The following is a 23,910-nucleotide window of genomic DNA, read 5'->3' on the forward strand; positions in this document are numbered from 1 at the left end:
ATCGCGAGCATTAATAACAGAGCAATAACGAGAAACGACAAGCGGTCGCAGCATTGAGAATCGATTATACCTTTCCATTAGGCACTCGCATGCATTAATCTGAATTCGCATAATCTTGGTCTTAAAAATATTCGTCGCTCCTACAATCGAAACGGATTATCAAGATTTATCTGCAATGTTTCTGTCCGTTCAATTCAACGTATACATTTTTATCCGCTCGATTTTTAAATGATATAAAATTTAGTTTACTATAGTAATTACATTAAATATAAATTGATTTGTGAGAGTAAAGTAAAAATTAAACTAAGAGCTACGATTACACTAAAAATGTTAAAGATAAAGACGCAATTTTAAATTTTTGTTATATGTTGCGAAACATACGGCACATTTCTGTGCCACGAAAAAGTGCGATTTTCAACCAAAACTTGCAACAAAATTGTTACAATATGTCAAATATCGCGCACTGCAAATCTATCTTTAGTCACAAGCGATCATCGCAGGTGGACGAACAGGTCGCACTTTGTAGCACAATCCGGATTTATAACAGCAAAAACACCCGCTTTTATCGAGTGCTCGCGGCCTCCGTCGAAATTAAACGAGCGCCCGCCTGACCTCCTTTGGACCGTCCTATCGTGTACATAGCTGCTTCGTGTGGACGTATTTCATCGGTGTGGAACGTTTTAATCGGTTTCGTAGTTGGAGAGACTCGTGCAATCCTGTCGAAATCCTGTTCTGAAAAAACAGGAAGGGTTTTCGGTTTTTTAGTATTAGAGAATTCATTCTCTGGTTCGTTATGATTTCGTCAGACGAAATAATTAAATTGTAGGAGACAGAGAGAGAGAGGGAGGGAGAGATAGATAGATAGATAGATAGAGAGAGAGAGAGAGAGAGAGAGAAGAAAGAAATAAAGGAGAAAAACCTAATTGATTATAAATTATAATTTAATTGTGAAAATAGAATCGTCAATTATTATACATTAAGATGCAATTAAGATTTACAGTGGTTTAATTGATTGAGAATTTTTATTTTAAGAACGCGCGCGTATGTTTGTAAGCTCTGAATCTTTTGAATTTTAAATACATCTTTAACAAACATTAATTCAACGACAGATAAAACAGCCGCGACACAACTGTAGCATGCTACGTATAATTTGCGTATTCGGCGGCACCGACGTTCGCTATACATTCGCTATTTTAATTTAAAGCAACGTGTGTTTCGTGACGCGGACACTACGCGTTAATCGCGTACGAACGAGCGAACTGCACGAGGGAAAATCCCTGGTAAATCCCGGACGAGTGCAATTCGTGCATCGGCGCAAGCTGCAGATAGCGCGAGGACGATTGTCCGCGCCGTTGCACGTCCCCAAAACGATAACATCTCATGATCTGTCGAACGGATGAACAGAGCGTGGGGTGCGCGAATTCCGCGTCGGACCGATAATTGAAAATCAGTGTCCCATATATCGATTCGCCGGATTGTCGAATCTCTAAACGCACTCGTCCCTTCGTCTCTACGTCTGTTCACAAGTGCGTCTATTCGTGCGTATTCAAGTTTTTGATGAAAACTGTTTTATTATTTTGACGGTGTGTTAAGCAGAAAGACTATGTCACACATTTTATGCGAAAAGGACAGCAGAATAAAAGGAGAGGAACTATATGAAACAAAACTGTATTATAAAAATTTGCGATACATGTAGCGTAGTTTTTATTTGCAAGCAGTGAACTATTTACCTCGATATACAGATTGAACGATAAATGTCGAATATCATGAAACAATGCCACTATGCCGAATAGAAAGTTTAGCAGTATAAAGTGAAAAAATGTCAAAATTGCCAATTAGTTCTATATAAAAACATGAACATTTATTCAAACTTTTTTTTGGTATCTAGAATTTCTGGAAAATTTAAAAAATTGATTACAAATAGATACCATCAATTCCTTTAAAAAAAATATTTTTGCGTTTAAAATGATCTGTAAAAATGGTTTAGAATAAAACAATAACTTCTGAATATAATTACTTATTCTTGACACATAAAAAAGTTAAGTTTAAATAACCAAACTTGATAGAAAAACTTTTAAATTTCTTAAAAATTTTTTAAAAGACATTATTTAGAAGTAATCCAATAACGTGAGAACTAAATTCACATAAAAAGTAAGCGAGCAGCGGACGCTGTAGCGACAATGCATTCCGTGATAAATTCACTGGTTCGTTTCCGCTCGTTTTCGCCGTATGCGTCGTCGAGAAGGATAATTTTTCGCGTTGTAATCGGTGTAATCCTCGTATCCGAGTCAGCCAGCCGAATATGAATGCTAAGAGGATTTTCCGGATTTTGAGGATGCGATGCGCGACCGCGAAGGGGACGCCCAACAAATTATGCAACGCGCGGTCGGCCGCGCGATAACGAGCGGCTGAAAAATCGCGACTCTCCCGGTCGCGAGATAAAGCAGGCCGCTCGTTGTAAAACGCGTTTTATTATGAAACGGCTGTTCCATGCGAATCAACGTGTGGTCGCAGATTTAAAATTTCACTTATACATATATCATGTATATCAGATCAATACTGTCGACGTCATGTAGCTCTTGTTAGAACTATTAATTTACTGTTATTTTCTTTCTGTATTGACGAATTTGTGCCATCACATAACTGTGAATTACTACACAAATTCTGTAAATAATTATTAGAATTTTTTATATGACAATTTGAAATTACGAGTAGTTACGATATGTATAAGGATTATAATATTATCTTCTACTCTATTAAAATAGATAGGTTAAATTAATAGTGTTTACATAACAATTATATTTTATATATTATATTTAAATATGTCTATTTAAAATTATATATTGGTTAATTTAAATTTCTCATAGAAAGACTCATATAATGGTATATTTTTCATATATCAGATTACTTGCAATTTTGCTAAATTAATCAAAAGATAAAATGATTAAAAGATGCTATTTTATAGATAATTATTTTTATTTTGCGAGCGTAAATTACTGAATCAATAGGTTTAAAAATACCATATTTTTCTTTTTATACTAGTACTATTCTTCTCAAATTCCAGTGTAGAAGCATGGACGTAAAACGAGCAATATTGGCTGTCTTAAACGATTCGCGAGTAGAAGGGGTTATAATACGAAGAACGGAGGGTAAGAGTACAAAAGAAAGGTGGGGAGACACAGAGAAACAGGACAGAAGTAACTGTTCGGACGGAAGTTCCAATTGCCGACTGGATCTATATTTAATAAGACAGGAGAGTTATACTTTCCGCCGGGGCGGTCGGTCGCGACGCGCAGTTCGAGTACGAAAGTTTCGTCGGAATTATCCTCTACTTCGCCGGCACCGGCCTTAGGTCCGCCATCGCCTGAGATAATTAAATATATCCGCGCACGAAAATGTTGAAATGGATTTTCCCCCAGACGAGAGCCGCGATAAGGAATTTCCCATCCGGGAAACAACGTTGTCGGAGAAAGTTTCCCTTTCCTTGTTGTTTCCCCTTTTCTCTATTATATCACTTTCCCTTTATTTTGTTGATGATCATGTGTCGTGTTAAATCGAATCTTGAGTTATATCAGTCATGATATTGCAAAGATTATAGAAACCTAAGGAATGAGTCGCTTAGCAATTTTGATAGCATCTCACTAAGCTCTTAATTATATACAGTGCTACTCTAATTTATTTTTTAAATATTTAATTTTATTTATTATTAATTAAAGAGTCTAAGAAAACACATTTAAATTACAAAAATTATTATATAATTATTCTGTAATGTTTTAATTAAGATTTCCATGTTGCCAATAATATTTATACTCATATATATGGAAAAATGTTTACCTATATATAATTGTAAGTTTTAAAATTAATTATTATAATTACAGCTACTATTTAGGAACGTCTTTATACATAAATACTGCATAATCTGTTAGATAACAATTTCTAATAGAATTGATCAAAATTTGTATTTGATATATAATTTAAAAAGAGACTCGTTTAGAACATAATTTTTTATTGCCATTGTGATACACCTGTGTGTTACGCAGCTGTTTGGCGCGGCATATAAATTCAGAAGTGTTGCAGTATACGTATATACAATAGATATCTATTTCTTGAAAATAGTATTGAGGCGCAATATACGATTTTATTGTTCTTCTGAGACCCTAGAGCGGTATACGATAAGGGTTTGGGTCGAAATTGTTACGGGGACTTCTTGAGAGGAGTACCATTAAGTTCCATTTTTTCTTTACCTCAATTGAGTTAGCCTCGCGCGAACTTCCACTCAGTAAAGTTAGTCGCGAATGAAGGACTATAATTATTATGCCGCATAGCGCGACTGGGCTCGCGGCACTGCGACATCCAGATCCCGAAGGAACCTACTCGCGCTCATTTAATTCTCCAAACCGACAATCTTCGATAAGGAAGATATTCCTCGTGTGTTGCTTTCATAATTCAAGAAAAAATTCTCTTTAGTTACAAAATTTTATTGAAATTACTATAATTTATCTTATAAATTATCCATTTTCGTAATCTTTATAAATCACTAATCTTAGTTATAAGTATTTTTTATAATTATTGAATAATTATTTAATAATTGAATAAAACAAAACTAATTTTGGAAATATTTTTTCTACACGTTAATATTTCGATAAAAACGAAAAAGACGAATATAATCGATGCGCTAAAAGATTTCACAGCAAATGAAAAAAAAATTGGGCGGAAAGCGAATAAATTAAAAAGGGGGATGTGTTGCGCCAACTGGTGAAAATTGAAGTCGACATTTTTCGACCGTCCATTCATTCTTTAATCAATGAATTCCCTATTGGATTTTTGCCCCTCAGAATTTTATTTGTGACCACAACTCGTCAAGCTCAATTATCCGTTTAATAAATGCTATAAATAATTTTTTATTTTCCGCTAGAAGCGGAAAATTTGGTAAATTTATACTCTCTTTATAATCAAATGATTGACATTTGACATTTTTGAGGGAGGCATTTATTTTAGAATTTCATATTACTAATATATAAATTTATAAATTTTTATATTTTCTTTCACTGAAATACAATATTGTGAAATATTATCAATGATGTCTATCTTACTTGTTTTTTATTTATTTCTAAAAACAAGTTTATTGAAATTTTTAACATTATATAAGTATACATTTAACATTATATAAGATAAAAAAACTTATAAATGTTAAAATTTGTAGAAGCTGAACTGTATATAAAATTGCACTCTTATTAAATATATTAATTATATTTTTTTGTTTCTTGTAAAAGTTTTCTAACTTTTACAAAATATAATTTTTTATAATTGCTGCTCTTTTTATTCAATATCTTTCGAGATAATTATCATTGAGGAAGACATAATCTCACTTTTGATACCTTCCTGTCTAACTGTCGTGCGTGTTAAAACCCTTTATCTTTGTGAGTAGCTTGTATCGCCATATTGTACAGTCGTAATCCAGTTTCTAGACATATCGAGATATCCACTCCCACAATAATGCCGACATGATGGAAGGGCGCGGAGGACGAGGGGAGTCACGTAATTTGTAATCATGCGACGCATTATGATTCATCGCGATAAACCTGCGTGTGCTTGCCTCACCCAGCAACGTACTCGAGTATCAACACGTCTACATAATTGTGACCGATGGTTGCCCGATTTTCACAACGCGCTTGCAAATCGACCAGGCAAACAACATTGTTCGTTCAATCTGAATCTTTTTTGAAAACACAAACTTGATAAAAATATTGCTGGATTGTTTGGCAGAAATTTTATCAACATATTTTATAAAATAATACACAATAAATCAATCTTGCGACATTGGATATTGTGTATTAATCCAACAAAAATTTTTTTTACTTGACTTTTTGTGTGTGTGTGTGTGTGTGTGTGTGTGTGTGTGTATTTAATAATTATTAAAGTTAAATAATTAACAGGGTTTATAATAACGAAAATACAGAGATGTTTTAGTCATTTAGTAGAGAAAATGTGCTTTCGTACTATTAACCTTTCTTTAAAATTGTGTATATACTTAAAAAAATAAATATGAAGAAATTGTATATGTAAATTAATAAATTTTATTCACAATTACTGATATTCAGTGGATAAAAATGTAGGACAGTTTCTAATTATTTGCTTGGAAACGGTTTTTCCTTACACTTTTTATCGCAAATTATCGGATTTAAAAATTCTGATTTCCACAAACGCCTGTATATTGTTTGTGCTTCATCAACTCATTGTAAAAATGACGAGAGAAACGAAGAGAGAAAAAGGGAAGAGGGTGGAATAATATTTCCATTTCGCTTTATTATGCTCGGAACTAGAAATCTCCTCCTTACCACCGTTTGTTGCCGTTCTCTCGCAACATAATTATTCTTCGTTGCAGCCGCGTACAGTTTTTTCCCTCTCTTCCCTCCCAACGTTTTTGTTGCATTTGGCCGCGGTTTTATAATCGCTCGTTGTTTTAGGCGAATGGGGGAATTCCCTTATTCTCTCTCTTTCTCTCCCATCCCCTCTCTCTACCTATCTGCCTGTCTTTGTCCATCTCTGCTACTCTTCTTTCTTCCTTGCACCGTCTTTCGCGAAGGTACTTTCTCGGTTAACGACGGCGGGAAGAAAAATAAGTAGTGCCACTCATTTTTAATGCAGGACATAAAGCGGTGTGCATCTTGAGAGCAAGCGTGCGCGCGAAATCCACTCGCTAAATTGAATTTTAAAGGAACGTTCGGTTTAAAAACCGATTTGCAGCCGGAATAGAAAAGCCGCGCCTCGAAAAAATTTGAAAGTGCAAGTATGCAACTGGTGCAAGCAAGCGTACCGCATTACGAGCATCGTGTATCTACTCGAAAGCTCATGTTTCCTTAATGAGAGTGATTCTCGAAGTAAATTTAACAAATGAGTATGCGGATCTTTTTCGCGTGCGTAGTTGATACATAATGCCGACATGAAAATGTAAACTGTTTAGTTTGCAATAATTAATAATTATTATCGGTCTTTACACTACTTAATAATTAATATCAGACCTTTATTGCCTAGTAATTTTTTATCCATCATTATAAAAGATTACTACTTTTATAACTATTATGAATTTGCATATTTTATGGCACCGATTTAGAGAACTGTAGCAATTATACAGGCGAGTAATGTCTCCATCAGATCTCCTAGTAACACGAGACTCCAGAAACGCTCCGGCTAACGGACTTCTCTCGACGCAGGTTTTCATCGTTACGCTCCTCGAGTTTAACAGCTCGTTCGCAATTGTTTGCTTGTCTCTCGTCACGGTAGTAAGTCACTGAGATTTTTCGAAATAAGAGAGAGAGAGAGAGAGAGAGAGAGGGAGAGAGAGAAAACGAAAAAGAGAAAAAAGAGCACAGTGTGGGATAGAGAAAACAGAATAAAACAGGCGTGAGAGACAGCGAGAGCAAAAGAGATACTGCAAAAATCCGGAGCACACGGATTTTTACGAGCCACTCGCGAAACGGAAGTCGATAAAAGAAGAGCGGACTGTTCCCTCTCCCGTCTGTATTGTAATTAATTATGAAACGTTCGGTGAGAGAAGCGGGGACAAGCAGGGTGCTGGAGGAGGGCGGTTAGGCGGCGGTACGAGCGGCCATAAAAAATTCTCTATACGAGGCGCAGTCACCTCGTAACCGTACTCGAGCGTGCATTCGCTCGGGCGCAGCGCTGTGACAGCGGGATTTTTCCGATCGTCCTATGTGAATAAGAGGAGAATTTATAGCAGCAGTAGTTAACTGGTATATAGCGGCGACGTTAATGCTCTTGAATATAAGCGGAACGGTAACGTTAATGCGGTCGATTAAAGCGACGTTTTTCAGCCGTTTATGTAAACGACGTAATGTCTAAGTAGAAAAATGGTTGAATAAACAAATGCATATGCATACATGGATATTTTATTAATATTATCGAATAAAAATTAAATATCGGAAATTTTAGGGAACAGAATTACAAAAGATAGAGGGAGAGGGAGAGCGAAAGAGATGAAAATTTAATTACGCGTGGAAATATTCATGTATTTATAATTCACTATACGATCGAGGTCTCATAGGAGATGCGAGATTTTTGACAATCCACGGAAGCTATTTTGAAAGAGCTCAGGTCACAATGCCGCATTTCCTCGCTCGGTGCCGAAATAGACGGATTTCTGCAATCGCGGGCACCGAATGAAGCCTTTGACAGCGGCCATTTCTGAAAGTGCTCCAGCATCTTTGAGAATTTCGCCGTCGCTCGAAGAGAGATGAAAGGATTTGTATTCCTGTTACGGTATTGCGCGATACATCAAACGCAAAACAAATTTGTGCGCGCACGGGGGACGCATTGTGATATCATAAGCTATCATAAGCGACAGCTCGTGACCCTCTTCTCCTCCGGCGCTCTCGTCCGTTCATCTCGCGGGATGTAATCCCGCTGGCAACGACATTTCCGGTATAGGTAGTAATGCGAAAAGACATTTCCACGGTGGCGATTCAATTCTCGACACCGCGCACTGAGACAGTATAGATGCGCTCGAAAAAGAAAATATTATTTGACATTCGATATATTGCTTTGTCATAAACTGAAAGAGAAACATATTTTGAAAAGAAATAAGTGAGATCTTTTATGTAATAACTTAAATAGTCACGTGTCAAAACCGTTTATTTTTAACTTTTATTGATCCATTTATCATGATTTATTTTTATAATGTTACATTTAAAATAAAAATTGAAAACTAAAGACTATATTTGATTTATATATATTGTAGTTTATTTTTTATAACAAAATAGAATCATTTTAGGGTACAAAAGAATTAATTTTAATTACTTTTTCCATAATTTAAACACACGCAAAAAATTTAGTTGCAAAAAATACTGTAATAAGACAAAACCCAATCAAATGTCCAATAGTAGCTACGTTAAATGTATGGAGAGAGATTAATTAAACAAAGCGAAACACAAGAGGATGGATCATATCGCAAATTGGTGAAATCAAAAAGTTGCTTTACGCTCTTTTACGCGCAATGCACGGCTGATCACATCGTTTGATTAATCAAAAAACCCGATTCATCTCGACGCAGCTTTATCGATGCATTAACGGCGACACAATTTACGCTTTATATACACACGCTCGGCAATTTACCTTGTTTGTGGTGACGAAAAAACTTGCACAGTATACAATCGATAAAATATGGTAGTCGTCATTGGTCGCCATCAAATCTCCATATGTTCAAATGAACGGAATTGAGAATTGCAGAATTTGTGCAAATTCAGACGTATTATGAAAGTTATTGGAAGCTCACATCTTTTTTAGCTCTTTTAGTCCTTGAATTTTCATATTTTTCCATAACATAATTTTTACAAGAAGTTGATATTTAATCAAATGTTTTTTTACAGTTTTATTCTTTAGTATCTGTAATTTAAAAGTGTAATTACGGAAACATCTTGTGCAATGTAACTCTCTAAATTATCAGTGAAAACTCGATCAAATCAGTAAAAATACACTGACTTTCAGTGATATACTTATAATCACCTATCAATCAGTGAAATAAATACATTGATCTTTCAGTGATAATACACTAATTCTGAAATGAAAATCACTGAAAGACTGAATATTCACTGATTATCACAATTATAAGTATGCCACTGCAAATCAGTGAATATCCACTGATTGCGATTCAGAGAGAAGCTAAATGCGAAATGAATTCATAAGTTTCTAAATTTTCTCTCAATTGCCTTTAATTTAAAATGTATTGATATATTAATATTTTTTTGAAATGTATAACTGAATGTAACTTCATGTAGTTTTTATTACATTTACAAAAAATCTTTGACAAGAATGTAATTTTGAGTGCAAATCTTTTGTTACTTTACTATTTTTATTATTGCATCAATAAACTTCTAGGACGTTTCAATAAATTTTGTCCCAAACGCGAATTATCCACCTAAGTGAAAAAAAAATTATTTCGTCATAATTTATTTGTGCTGATTTATGACGAGTCGGTACAGGCGCCCATTTTATTCACGACTCCCCGTTTTCATTCAAACTATCCGTGCGCGTCTAATGAAATATAATTTGTCGTCGTCGGAGAGTTTCACGTCGGCCAGTTATAAATAACGGAAACGCTTTATCGCAGGGATATTAAATCATTGCGCACTCTCGCTTTTCCTCTCTTGCCCCTCCGTCTTGCGAGCAGCATTTTGTCGTGCGATAATTTGCCGTAATAACGACGAATTTCCCGAATTTTTCGGCGCTGGCGAACTGATCTCAATGGAATTCCCTTTCTATTTTTTCCTTTTCCCACCGTAACGTCGGGTTTTAATCTTGCCCGCCGCGCAGCGGCGCGAGAAAAATGTTACAGGTGCATTCTTCATGTACGGACTGGCGTTTTAATATGGCGTCGATCCTGTTTCAGGATCCGGCATCAAGATACCGATGGCCATTCTGAATTGTCTCTACGCCCGCCAATTGTGCTACGAGGATCCATCCTGCAGCGCTATTTTGGAGATTATACCGAGAGTCTGCGGTCCGGAATTAGGTGAGTTAATCAGGTTATCTTTTCTCATATAATTTGGAATAATTAATTAATTACTCTGGTTTATAATTTAATCATTAATAACACTTCATTTGATGCATGTTGTTAACCATGCGTGCTTATTGTGATTTTCAATACTGATTTAAATTCAAATTAATGATAATCGAAATGGTAATAATCAAGATAGTTGATACTTATATCTAATTTGATAGGCCTGGCATAATTTTAATTTCTATTGCAATTTTTAATTTGATAGAATTAAACAATTAATTTTATATTTTAATTAATTTTTGTAATATTTTTTTTTGGAGAAGATTAATTGATTATACACATTGATTAATTATAATACAAATACCTTACAGTATATAATATTAAATTATATTTAAACTTGTATATACGAGATTGCAAATATATGCAAATATAATTTATTCGACAATTGAAGGTAATTATGAAATGAAAGAATTAACGCGATCGATGTCTTGCTTGCATGTATTTTTCTTTTATATCACGGGACATATTACTCATATACGGATTATATCAGCAATAATTCACGCAATGTGAATCGATAAAAATAGTCTGTACAAATAAAAGTCGCGATCGGATGCAATTCAGTTATTCTGAAAAATAAAACTCATCGCATTTATTCGACGTCAGCATTATCTTTTCTATATATTTTTATTTATATAATCTATTATTCATGTTTCAAGCAAACGTAGTTCTTACTTGAGAAATGAGATATAGTTCCGCACAATCTGTCGTCGCACAGTTTATAAGAATTCTAGCGGGAGCTTTAGTTTCTTATAGGTCGTGTAATGCTTAGTTTCGCGCGATATATTATTCATACATCCTACCTTGTAATAATCATGGGCCCTAATGGGTCGCATGTGATTCGTAAAATCTCATATTAGTCCATGTAAAATAAAAGGCGGGCCGCGAGCGCGACAGCGTCACATTTGAAATTTTGCGACGTGGAGGCGCCGTACCGCATTTCCATAAAATTTGCATGCGGACTCCGAAATCCCGAGGAATTTCTTATGGAAACGATGATGACATTAATGTCTGAATTTTGAATTCCGTATAAAAGTACCACAGAACTCCTGAAAGTATCTTGCTGGCAATTTTATAGACGAACATTTAATTCCTAGAAATTATTTTTGCCGCTATAATTCATAGATATTTGACAGTATATATTTCGTAATACTTATAAAATAAATTTTTATTTATCTTGTTAATATAAATAACATTTTTTAAGGTGTTATGATATCTCTTCATAACATTTGAGCCTTTGTACAATATATATTTAGACCTTTGTAATTTTAATATCTTCTAAATAATTTTTTATACGTTGTTTTATTGTCGAGCTTATCGATTTTTTTCATTAAACTCGCGGGGCCATGGCTTGGATTATGAATTATAATAGGTATCGTGAGCGGACGTATCGGACATTGATAAATAAAAGGTATCGCTCGTCGCGCCGTTCTTGAAACAGAAGTAAAAGCCTCAGTAGGTTTTCCGAAGCTAAAAGCTTTCCGAAAGCAGTGCCATTTGTTTTACTTTCGCTCGGACGATTACATGATAGATTATTCACGTAACTCCTCGGTATCAGAAAGGAGCGCGGAAGCCGCGGCATAAATCACAATGGACGGTGTCTTTGTTTTAAAAAGCCGCGTGCGCGCACTCGATGTCGAACGAAATAAAATATATAACGGCGTTCGTGCGCTCTCTCAACTTCACTCGAGGGCGAACTGCTTTTTAATGCAACACGCGCCATTTTGCATTTTGCACGTCGACGACGAGGTTTGCGAGAGCTTCGAGCGCGTTTCTTGCTACACGACAGCGGCATTCCGTTTGCGATTAAGAGATAGACGAAAGAAAGTGACGAAGCTTCGTGAGTGTAGCATTATTATTTACACGTAAATGCATTTTTATTTGACGGTAATGATCCGAAAAATTAAGTTTACTTTTATATAAAATTTTTAGTAATTATTTGGTAATCTAATTTATCTTATTTTTTTTATATCAAACTTGATATACCAATTTGGAAATAAGAATAATGTAGAATATTTTTATTTTTATCTGTAAGTTTATCTGTTCCTTATAATTCACAAGACTTAATAACTCCCAAGTACGTCAATCTTACCTTTATCGATACATATCGCAAGATTTTTCTTTTACTTACAGAAGTTTCTTACTCTCTGTTTTCTTCCAACAGTATGTGTCTTATTAGAAGTTTACTTTACTTTTAATAAAATCTTATACATTTTATGAAAATGAGAAACTTATGATAAATAAGTACGCAAAAAGTTCAAGTTTTTTACTTTCTTTGGCATGTGTATTTTTTTCGCTGTCAATCTGATAATTAGAACCGATAGGCATCTAGCGTGGCAACAGAATTTGGTAGTGTCAAGGATAATTACACTTCGCTTTGCGATCGTCCGTAATGCGATTTCCATTCGGATGCGACGGAGGAAAAAGATGCGACTGAAAACGGTGAAGGAATAACAGAGATAGGAAGAGAACGAGGTCATCGACCGTCTCCTCTCAAGCTATCCTCGTTTTATCTCTCTCATTACGATTGGAGGTGCTGAAGTGGAGAATTCAACTCTATCCTTTTCGATTTTGTCATTGAATTAATCACTCCCACGAGGACAATTATTCTGGGAAAGCTTAAATAAGTCGGCCATATAGATTAAAAAATGTTTCTCGGCGGCAATGGTTGAGCGCAACAATTGTTTCGATTTAATAATTTTTTTTATTACACACTAACGATAAAAATAAAAAGCGAAGAGACGGAAATGTTTATTATTAATTTTCTCGGGCAAGATTTTCACAATGAACAATTCATGCGATTAAACATGCAACAGTGTCAACGTGAAATGCAACGAGTTACGCGTTTTTTTGATAATAATGTATAATAATTATATGCATGCATAATTATAATACGTGCGCGGATAACTTAAATAAAAATAAATAACAAAATGTTAATCAGACCATAAATTAATAAATTTTAATTCCCATCGTCATCATTCTGCTTGTCACAGAATAAAATTTAATTAACATATTAAAAAATTCTTATTATTTAAATTTTAAATGATAGAAATAATTATAAAATTAGTGCTTATTTATAACTTAACATGTCGATATCTTATCGATGATCCAATTTAGCACACGATTGATTCAAAGTTTTTGACGTAATGAAGTAATATATTTAACTTTATTAAAATATTCTGAAAAATAAGAATAATTTGACTTTGTTTTGTTCTTCTACCTATATTATATCGACATAGTTATAAAATGTCATCTTTTTCGTTTGTTAATGAAGTTAATTCTGACTTTAAAGACAAAATAAGCACAAAGAACTATATTCCATATTGAATTTACAGATAAATTTGAAGTAGCTTTTAAAGAATAAAAATAAACATTTTTTTAAAGAATAAAGTAAACAAGATAATTAAATGTCTTTATCCAAGTCTCAAATTTATAGTAAATTAATTTACAGTAAATAGAATTTCCTATAAAAGGTTTATGACAAATTACGTTTAATTTTTATTTAAAATTTACATATGATTAAAAGTCTTGTAAAACATTTTAGATATACATTATTCATGCAAAAGTATTTGTTAAATTATGAAATTAAATTATTTTAATAATTTCTTATAATAAGAATGTTACTAATAATATTATGCAGAAATAAACGATAATTAACAAGATAAACGTTAGTCCGCGCGATCAAAATTTTGATTAATTTCTCTTACTAATGATGAAAGCCATTTATACGCGAATTGCAATGAGCTGTGATAACACTATTCGATTGCACGGAGATATCCGCTTGCAAGAGATCTTCATTTTCTGCATAACATGGTTTATCTCTTGCTCGCAAAATTATGTTTGTTTATTATATATATACGAAATTAATTTAGTTTATTACATATATATATATATATATATATATATATATATATATATATATATATATACACTTTCTCTCTCTCTCTCTCTCTCTCTCTCTCTCTCTCTCTCTCTCTCTCTCTCTCTCTCTCTCTCTCTCTCTCTCTCTCTCTCTCTCTCTCTCTCTCTCTCTCTTTCTCTCTCTCTCTTCCCGTCTTTTCCGGTCTCTCCCCGTCTCTCCTTATTTCTTCCGGTCTCTCCCCGTCTCTTCCGTCTCTCCCCGTCTCTCCCGGTCTCTCCCCGTCTCTCCCGGTCTCTCCCCGTCTCTCCCCGTCTCTCCCGGTCTTTCCCCGTCTCTCTCGGTCTCTCCCGGTCTCTCTCGTCTCTCCCGGTCTCTCCCCGTCTCTCCCGGTCTCTCCCCGTCTCTCCCCGTCTCTCCCGGTCTCTACCCGTCTCTCCCCGTCTCTCCCCGTCTCTCCCGGTCTCTCCCCGTTTCTCCCCGTCTCTCCCGGTCTCTCCCAGTCTCTCCCGGTCTCTCCCGGTCTCTCCTGGTAGATATGAGAGAAACGCAATTGAATAAATTGCAAGTAGCACAGAATCGGGTTATGCGAGTAATATTACAATAATAGATACACCAAAATAGAACATATGTTACAAACGTTGCAATTTATTCTATAAAACAGAGACTACATTACATATAAAATAGAGACAAATTACTTAAGGGATAGACTAGAAGTAATTAGTAATGAAAATGGAAGAAAAACAAGACAGGAAGGGACTATCGCAATAAAATTCGTTAGAACTAAAAATGCGCAAAAAAGCGTGTGTTACGTGGGCGTAAAATTATACAATACTTTGCCAACAGAAATTAGAAGTTGTGAAAGAATTGATGTATTTAAACGGATGTTAAAGAAGCATGTATGTAAATCTATGTAAAACGTAATAGCTAAGAAAGCTAAATAAACTTCGATCAATCAATCTCTCTCTCTCTCTCTCTCTCTCTCTCATCGCTCAATATTATACACATTTGAAATTAACGAACATGGCTAATCAATGTCATTATTTATGAAATTAGTCCCCTATTATTCTGTGATTACAAAAACATTTTTTTTTCTTTTTTAAATATTGAAGAGGAAATCATATATTCTTATTAAATTTGAACAAAATTAAAGTGTGATATTGTTTTAGCTACACTACTAGATTTCGCGACTACAATTCGCGTATTTGGACTAAACCATGATCAGATTTCCAGTGCTATAATTATGATGTGATTACCATATCTCGCAGCGGACACGTATAAATTAATAATTTGTTTACAAACGAAATTATATCATATCTTTTACATTGTTATTAATTAAAATAAAACGTTAAGTGCAAAAGCTCAATAAATAAATTTAGTAATTTCAGGAAATTTCTTAAAAAATCAGCAATTTATGAAATGTTGTAAGGTTAGAGATTCAGATGCTTTTCTTTCTTGATTTTTTTTTAAACTAAAATATCATGGTATTTCCCACACCTTTAATTAATTTTTTAAGGAGCATCTTAAAAAATGTTTTTAACTTTAAGTTTGAAAATACTATAACCGCTGCAAATAGAAAATATTTAACATTTTTATATAATTATCTTTTAATAACATTCTCTAACTCTTCTTTTGACTAAAAAAAAACTTTGCTTTCCTTTCTGCATCAAATTCTACTTTTTCCCTCCAAATTTCTCCCATTGTCTTGTAATTTTCTCATTCTGAGAAAAATACTTCTATCTAGCAACATCGCGGCTTGAACAAATCTCGCGAGAAACGAAATAAGGGTTCGCGAGGCTCATCTTACAAAGTATTGTGTTGTGAAATAAGGGTTTGTAAACGGGATAACATTACCGGAATGGCCAGCCCTGCGGTACGGCTTCGTAGAACGATAATAACCTGCGTGGGAACGCGGCGTTGTACATCGACAACTTCCGGCTGACCTGTTTCTATTCCCTTCCGCCGCCGAAATTTCAGCTTGGACGGGCCATGCCGGAAGCTCCGCTGAGATCGATATCTCGATACGTGCGTTCCGGGGGCCCGCACTATTAACGGCCAGCCGATCGCAAGCCCAGTGAATACATTGATTTACGAATATATTGATTTCGAATCCCGGCATTTCAATCCTCTAAGATTTTCGTTGAGTACTTTTGTGTGTCTTAAAAATTATGGGAAGTATTAATAGTTTATAACATAATTAATACTTAAATTATAAAGACATAATATCTAGTCAAATATTTGCAAATTAACATATTGATTAGTTTCAAATTGATAACATTAACGTGATTCAAGTACTTTGCGACAATACTAATAGACATGTTATATTCAACAGATACGCAATAAATATGTCCGATGATATGAAAGAACAAAAGATGTAAAGGGTGAAATTAAATGAGAAAGTGTTACCAAACGAGGAATATGTCACGGTGCTTGTCATTGTTTCGGGACGATCATTTGTGTCGATAGCCGGGGAAGGGATCCAGCATGGTAGTCAATAACATTCATCTTGTGGGTCACTGAAGTGCGAAATAAGGGTTGTGGATTACGTTACAACACCATTCACGGTCACTCGGGCGACATTAACGATCTGCACGGAAACACGAATTAGGTTAGCAGCCTATACGATTTCGTATTTCCACCGAGTCTCGAGCCAAGTAAACTCGCATAACGAGTGGTAAATTTAACTATAATGCTTCGTTACCTTTATATCAAGGTCTATTTGAAGAACTTGAGAGCTCTTTAATAAGCAAACTTCTTATCCTTTTTACGAGAATATATGTTATAATTGTATTGACATCAAGCTAAGAATAACGTTAACAAAGTAACAGTTTGAAAAAGTAATATATTTATTAATTGTGAAAATATTTTTATTTTTGAACTTTGAAATTATAAGGGTTAAGATTTGAAACATTTATGGAATGAAATAATTTAAATAATAAAATTTAATGTGTAATTTTATGTGTAAAAAATTAGTAACTTTATTAATAATGTGAGAAAATACATCACGAAATAATAACAAAGAAATTATTTTTATTATTTTTATTTTCTTTATGTTTTGTATGTCAGATTTTATTACGTAATTTAATAAAACATTATGTATACATTGTTCTTTTATTTTATATATTTAATTACAAGTTACATTTGTTTTTATATGTTATTAAATTGCGGTCTGTGTAACTAGGTCAGTAAACATAACTAGTTGTTAAATTATTGAAGATGACACGCATTTTAATTAAAGTATATCATTGTTAACGTATTCAAACTAAATTATCTTTGCAGAAAATAATTTAGATAATTAAAAAATTAATATAGGTAATATAAAATAATGATTAACTAATTAAAATTGTAGCTATATCCTGACGAATATAGTACGATTTAACAAATACAGTACTATGTGATTGTTACTTTTTATTAATGTTAACCTTGATGTTAACTGAATAATGCGCGTTCCACAATTTGAAAGTCGTATATTACGTTTATCCGTCACAAAAAGTTAGTAGCAGCACTCAAAAAGCCAGTTTAAAAAATCTGTTTTTATGTTTCCTAATGGCCAATAAAAGTTCCAAAAATCGACAATACACGGAGCTTCACAAACAAGTAAAAAAAGCTGGCATGGCTTAAAAGCTAGTTCAAAATGACGGTCAATGCGGCATGTTTCGCATGATGAACAGATTGTAACGATGGTACATGTAACGCATCCCCGGTCGCGCGTTCACACCAATCCTGCGGGACATGCACTTCGAAAGTTTAAAATTCTAAGTAGAACTGGAGAGTTCGCGAATGTGTTCCACCAAAAGTTGTATACGACTTGTGTGACGAAGTCCCGGTAACTTATTTACGATACAATCGGGATTCAAAAACGATATAGCAATAATAAAATATCGCCAATAATCGCGATCGCAATTTATCTTTACATTTAAGAGACGCGCATTTTTCTAATTCTCCTATTCCAACATTTTGTAAAATTTCGAATTTTGGAAGAATTTTCTGTTGATAAGGAATTTTTCTATTTTTACAAAGCATTTTTCAAATTTTTATTTGACATATATAAATTAGACGTTTCCATTGATAAATGGACTCAATATTTATCTCGTCATCCTGAGTAAGAAAAAAAACTAATGGTCTTTTATAATAGTCCGCTCGTCGGAAAAATCATTCGCAATGTCACACGAATAAATCCAAAAAGAACCTCGAGGAATGGACGACATCTCGGCTCGGTGAGGGTGAGCAAAAGGGGCTTTGCCGGTAGAATGTGTACACATTGACGCTTCCACAGAACCGGAAATCTCGGGACCGACTACCATCTATTCCACCGATTCTGCCAAGGCAGCTGGTTAGCCGCCGCGGGCTGTCAAGCGCACAACCCGGAGCGAGTCCAAAGGCACGTTTGGACCACTCAGGAGATTTCGGTTCGACTCCAAAGTGGAGGTTGTATCGCTCTTCTTGAACTGCATGCTCGTCGTTGCAAGTGCAGCAAGACGCACAACACCAACGCCAATACCGGAGTCACTGTCGCTGACTTGCGAATCGACTGGGCGGCCAATCGCATTTTACCATGAAATTTTGCCACTTTGCGAGCGGATGAAAGATTCGCGGAAAAGCGGTGACGCAAGGTATTCGTGAAAAGTTTATTAGAAAATCTTGATATTTTCGCATAAAATTGATAACTAAATGCAATAACTACTGAAAATTGCTTCTATGTACATTGAAATTTACATTATAAAACATGTCCAGATGTACATTAATGCAAAATTATATTTTTGAATACTATGTAAATATAAAACAAAAACAGTAATATAATATTGAAAAATGATATTGAGAATTTTGGGAAAATTGAGAAATCTCATTATTTTATTTATTATGGATGATTATTATTTACAGTTGTTTATTACAAAGAGAGAAATTTGTTTGGTTGTTATATAAAATAATCTTTTTGTTGTATTATCTTTGTAATAAAAATGACAAGTAATGTCATTGAAATAAATCATTGAGATATTTTAATTCTCTACACTATATTTTTCACTTTTATCTATTTCAAATTAGAAATAGTTAGAGAACTTGTGAAATTTATAGTTAATGTAACTAGATATTTTTAAGTCAAACTTTATGTCGGAGAATAAGTTAAGATTCAACTTAAATCAAAATTAATTTCAATATTACCTTAAAATTTGATATGGATGGCAAAATGATCATGTCGAAAGCGAGATTGTCTCGTCGAAAATAGAACGTCTGGTCTCATTATTTATAATACAAAATATTTATTATTTGATTAAAATCTTTTAAATCGATATACTGTAAATATCGTATAGCACTTTCGGTGTTATAATGGAATATAAAATAATACTATAAATAATAGTACTTGTTTTATCATAAAATAGTTCTCTCATAAAATAGGACATATTTTTCTTAATTTTTAAAAACTGTATTTTAAAATTGTTATCAATTTGACAAAATATATTATTATATACATTTTTTAAATTATAAAGATGTTTTCATATTATACATTTGAATTCGAGAAGTTTGCGATGTTGAAAACAGAATGCTTTAATATGACATGCTAAAATTATAAATATTGAAATATTAGAATTTGCACATAAACTGGTTTTTGTAAATATGATTATTTCCTTTTTTTTTTTCTTTAAAGTGCAAGAAATGTCCAGTTTTTTTGTATTTTAATTCACTATCAGCGATATTTCAAACTGAGGAATTTAACTTTTTAATCATAATCAATTATTTATGAAATTTAACGTTAATTTAAAAAAGAATGCATTATTATTGGAACATTGGATTAATGTGTTTGATGTTTAAAAGAGTCAAATGTAAAGTTTTTTCAGAAAGAACTTCTAAATTAAAATTAATCATTCATAAATAATTTAATTAGAAATTCTATTAGTAATTATATCTTTGACATTTAATTATTTTAGCAATAAATAAAGTTAATATATAAAGTTTATTTTTAAAAAAGCATTATTTTTCTTTAATTACACTTATTAAGTATTATTATTTCTTAATGGTAAATAATCTTGTAGTAAAATTTTATTTAAATTTTTGCATTAACTCCAAACGTGCTCTACTTTCTCTTTTTTTAGTGGACAAAATCTTTATGAAGCATCAGTTGTATTTTACTCGAAAAGTCCAGCGCCGAACTTGCGCATATCCCATTTTTCAGAATTAAAATACCAACCAGAATTGTATTAATAAATATACAAGTAACATGCCATGCGCGACGTCGCTTAATATTTACCTCTCACTTATTTACAAACGGAACAGAAAGAACGCTTGTTGCATCGTTACCGTGGACTGGCGAATAGTTATTGCAGAATATATTCAACGCAGCGGTGATATTTCAGACCGCGGAGGCAATATGGCGGCCTGCATAAGCGCAGAATCATAAATAAAACCACTCACATTGCCTTACGTCCGTTGAGAATATCGAGAAAGATTATATTATGGAAAACTATTTTCGGGATTGCTTTGTTAAAAATAACACAAGTTATTTTTTACTAAAGCAAATAATCGATAACTAGAAACCCCATTTGTATCATGTCTCACGAATTTATCAGCTTTTAAATATAATTGCTTTATATGAATTATTTATCCTCTCGATTCATTTAGTTGATTCAATAGTCAATTGACGAAAATAGGTGACGATTTATCCGGAATAATTAATGAGTGTTCTTCTTTAATTAACGTTTAACAATCCGTGACTTCTAGTTTATAAATAACACTTTATTCTGTATTCCGTGTCTTTTATTTTAGTTACACATTCTGTAAATATTTTACAAACCTTAATAAAGAAAACGGGCAGATAAGAATTGCACATAGTTTTTATTGGTATGTAAGAAATAAAATCTATTTACTGTTCAATATTTGCAATTTACAAACATTTCGGTTTATTTTTTAATCATCCTTAGTGTAATACAGTGATGTTTGCATTTTAATAAAATATTCTACAATCTTTAATTTTTGTCTAAGTATTAACAAAAATTTTGCAAGAATCAATCATTTTTTGACATGCAAATAATTTTAAAGCAAAATAATGTATTATATTTGAATAGAGAATAACAAAACAATTTTTCCGCTAAACTTTAATATAATTATTTTCTTGTAATTAATTATTTTCCCAAATCTGTTTTATTATACAATAACTTCTTTGAAGGAATATTATATGTAAATATTAAATTTTTACCAACGCCTTTAATTATACGCGTATCTGACAATCATTTAATATATTTATTTTGTTATTTTTTTAATATATCTCTAAGTAATCTCGTTAACATGTATATTTTGTTATTTTATATGGAATCTTGTAAAATTTGGAAAAATTTATTTATTTAACATTATGTATTTATTATTAAACATTATTAATAAATTTAAAAAATGGGTGTATAAGATGAGAGAAAAGAAACAAATAGAATGTATCACATAATAATTTTTATTATAATTGCGTATCTCAATAGAAATTGGCAAAACATACAAATTCTTTACAATTTTTGATGTTTAACATTTTTTTACTAATTATCGTGGAACATACTTCCTTATCGGGTCTGACGAGAGATACAAAAAGTATTTTCTCTGCATGTTGATACAAGATTGAGGATATTTTATCGATGATCAAACGATGGTTGGTTTATCGGTCGTTATCCAACTGATCATCTAACGATAGTTGGAATACGAGTAACGTCGGAACGCAAGCTCAGTTTTACCTTTAATAAGGTCGTTGAACGTAGGTGCAAGAACATAAGCTTAGTTATGCATGATCGAGCGTTGCACGTTAATTTGCATTTAAAACTGAATTATAGACGTAAATAATCCGCGACGTCGTATCTTGATGCCAATTGATCGGCATAATATGGTACTGTTATAAATTAACAAATGTCATTATTTACATACACCTGGCAAAATTAAAAAGGAAATTACAAAATTGTACAATTAATTAATTTTATTAACCACGATTTAATTATGCAATAATTTGCAATTTGATTAAAGAAATATTTGCATATTGCGTAGTAACTTAAATCAATATTGTTATAATTGCTGAATATATCAACTCTCCTCACAGTTATTTATCTCTACATTAACACATTTACGAAAGAATACAAGCAATTATTGAAATATTAAAATCACAATACATATATAGTCAATAATTTATTATAAGATTTAATTATAAATGAAAAAGGCTTTTTAGAATTATTTAGAATAAATTTATATGTATAATAGATATATTATTCTTATTAATACACATATAACAGACAAATAAAGAATTAATACATATTTATATTAAAGGTGATTCAAAGATAATTATTTAAATTTGAAAAACTTGAATTTTTTGTTGGAAATCTAAATTTTGTAATGAAGATTGAATTGATGAACCACATCTCGTAATTCTGAAAGAAGGTTTAGAATGTAATTTTCCTCTTGAAATAGAAAGCGGGACACAACTGATAGGGGAAAGGATTAATAGACAAATTTTCAATTTAGAAACGGCACGTAAAGCGCGTCGCCTCTGTTTTTGCGTGAATTCCATTTACGCCCTCTACCTAAAACAATAACTCCGAAATGGAGAGAACGGCGGCACTTAAGAAGAGAGAGAGAGAGAGAGAGAGAGAGAGAGAGAGAGAGAGAGAGAGAGAGAGAGAGAGAGAGAGAGAGAGAGAGAGAGAGAGGTTTCTTTTATCCAATGACACAAGATTTTAAAAGTTGCACGTAAATTTTATTTATTTCTTTTTGTTTTTATTAAATATTTTGTTCTTACGTTTCTTTTTTACTACAATTTTTATTATGTATTACAAAAAGGATACATATAGTATATATATTGAATGTTATATGCGCAGCCATATTTGTATATAGAAAAACAGGTTTGTTGATGACGATGCTTTATACGAAAAATTATAAACAAGACGCTTTTATTTTAGCGCAGGATTATATAAAAATTTTTGAATTGCACGTCATCCTTCTAACGAAACTTTTTGCAAGAAAGGAGCAATGTGGCGGCCATTACCGTAGGGGGTCGAGGGAAATTCTTGACCCAGTACTTTCGCGAAAGTTGAAGGGCCGTGTTTGAGTGGACTTTGAAATCCAGCGTCATCAGGTTGAGCAAGTTTTTGAGTGCGCAGCTGCTACTCATCATCGTTTAGCATCGCTAATGTTGGAGAAGTAGTCATTCTTTTCCGTCACATTTTTCTTCATTTTTTTATTATTTTCTGCCCCTCACAATCTTACTATCTCATTGTACATTTAATAGTCATGTCATTAAGGTTTCAATAACTAAATTAACAATTCTCTCTTGTTACAAAATATTTTTGGTTCACAAGAAACAAATTATTACGATATATTCTTAGGAAACAGATAATCATTGAAAAAAATTGTATCGCTAAAGCGATTCTCAAAAAAAGAAAACAGAAAGGTAGGCCCTAAGGTTAGATCATCAATTTTTCGATTTTATAGTGCTTGTTCAAAATGACACGAGCTATTCGCA

The 23,910-nt window shown here is 33.0% G+C and overlaps 1 protein-coding gene across 4 annotated transcripts in view; it reads left to right on the forward strand.

Moving 5' to 3' along the window:
- The window catches only part of LOC105836798, a 283,568-nt gene that overhangs the window by 124,006 nt on the left and 135,652 nt on the right, over nucleotides 1-23,910 (forward strand). For all 4 annotated transcript variants that reach the window (XM_028189400.2, XM_012681084.3, XM_012681085.3 and 1 more), the window contains one exon: nucleotides 10,406-10,528. In XM_028189400.2, the coding sequence (XP_028045201.1) occupies nucleotides 10,406-10,528 (123 nt within the window). The remainder of the gene's footprint in view (nucleotides 1-10,405; nucleotides 10,529-23,910) is intronic.

The sequence above is a fragment of the Monomorium pharaonis genome, chromosome 4, assembly GCF_013373865.1.
Source record: "Monomorium pharaonis isolate MP-MQ-018 chromosome 4, ASM1337386v2, whole genome shotgun sequence".
Classification (NCBI taxonomy): domain Eukaryota; kingdom Metazoa; phylum Arthropoda; class Insecta; order Hymenoptera; family Formicidae; genus Monomorium; species Monomorium pharaonis.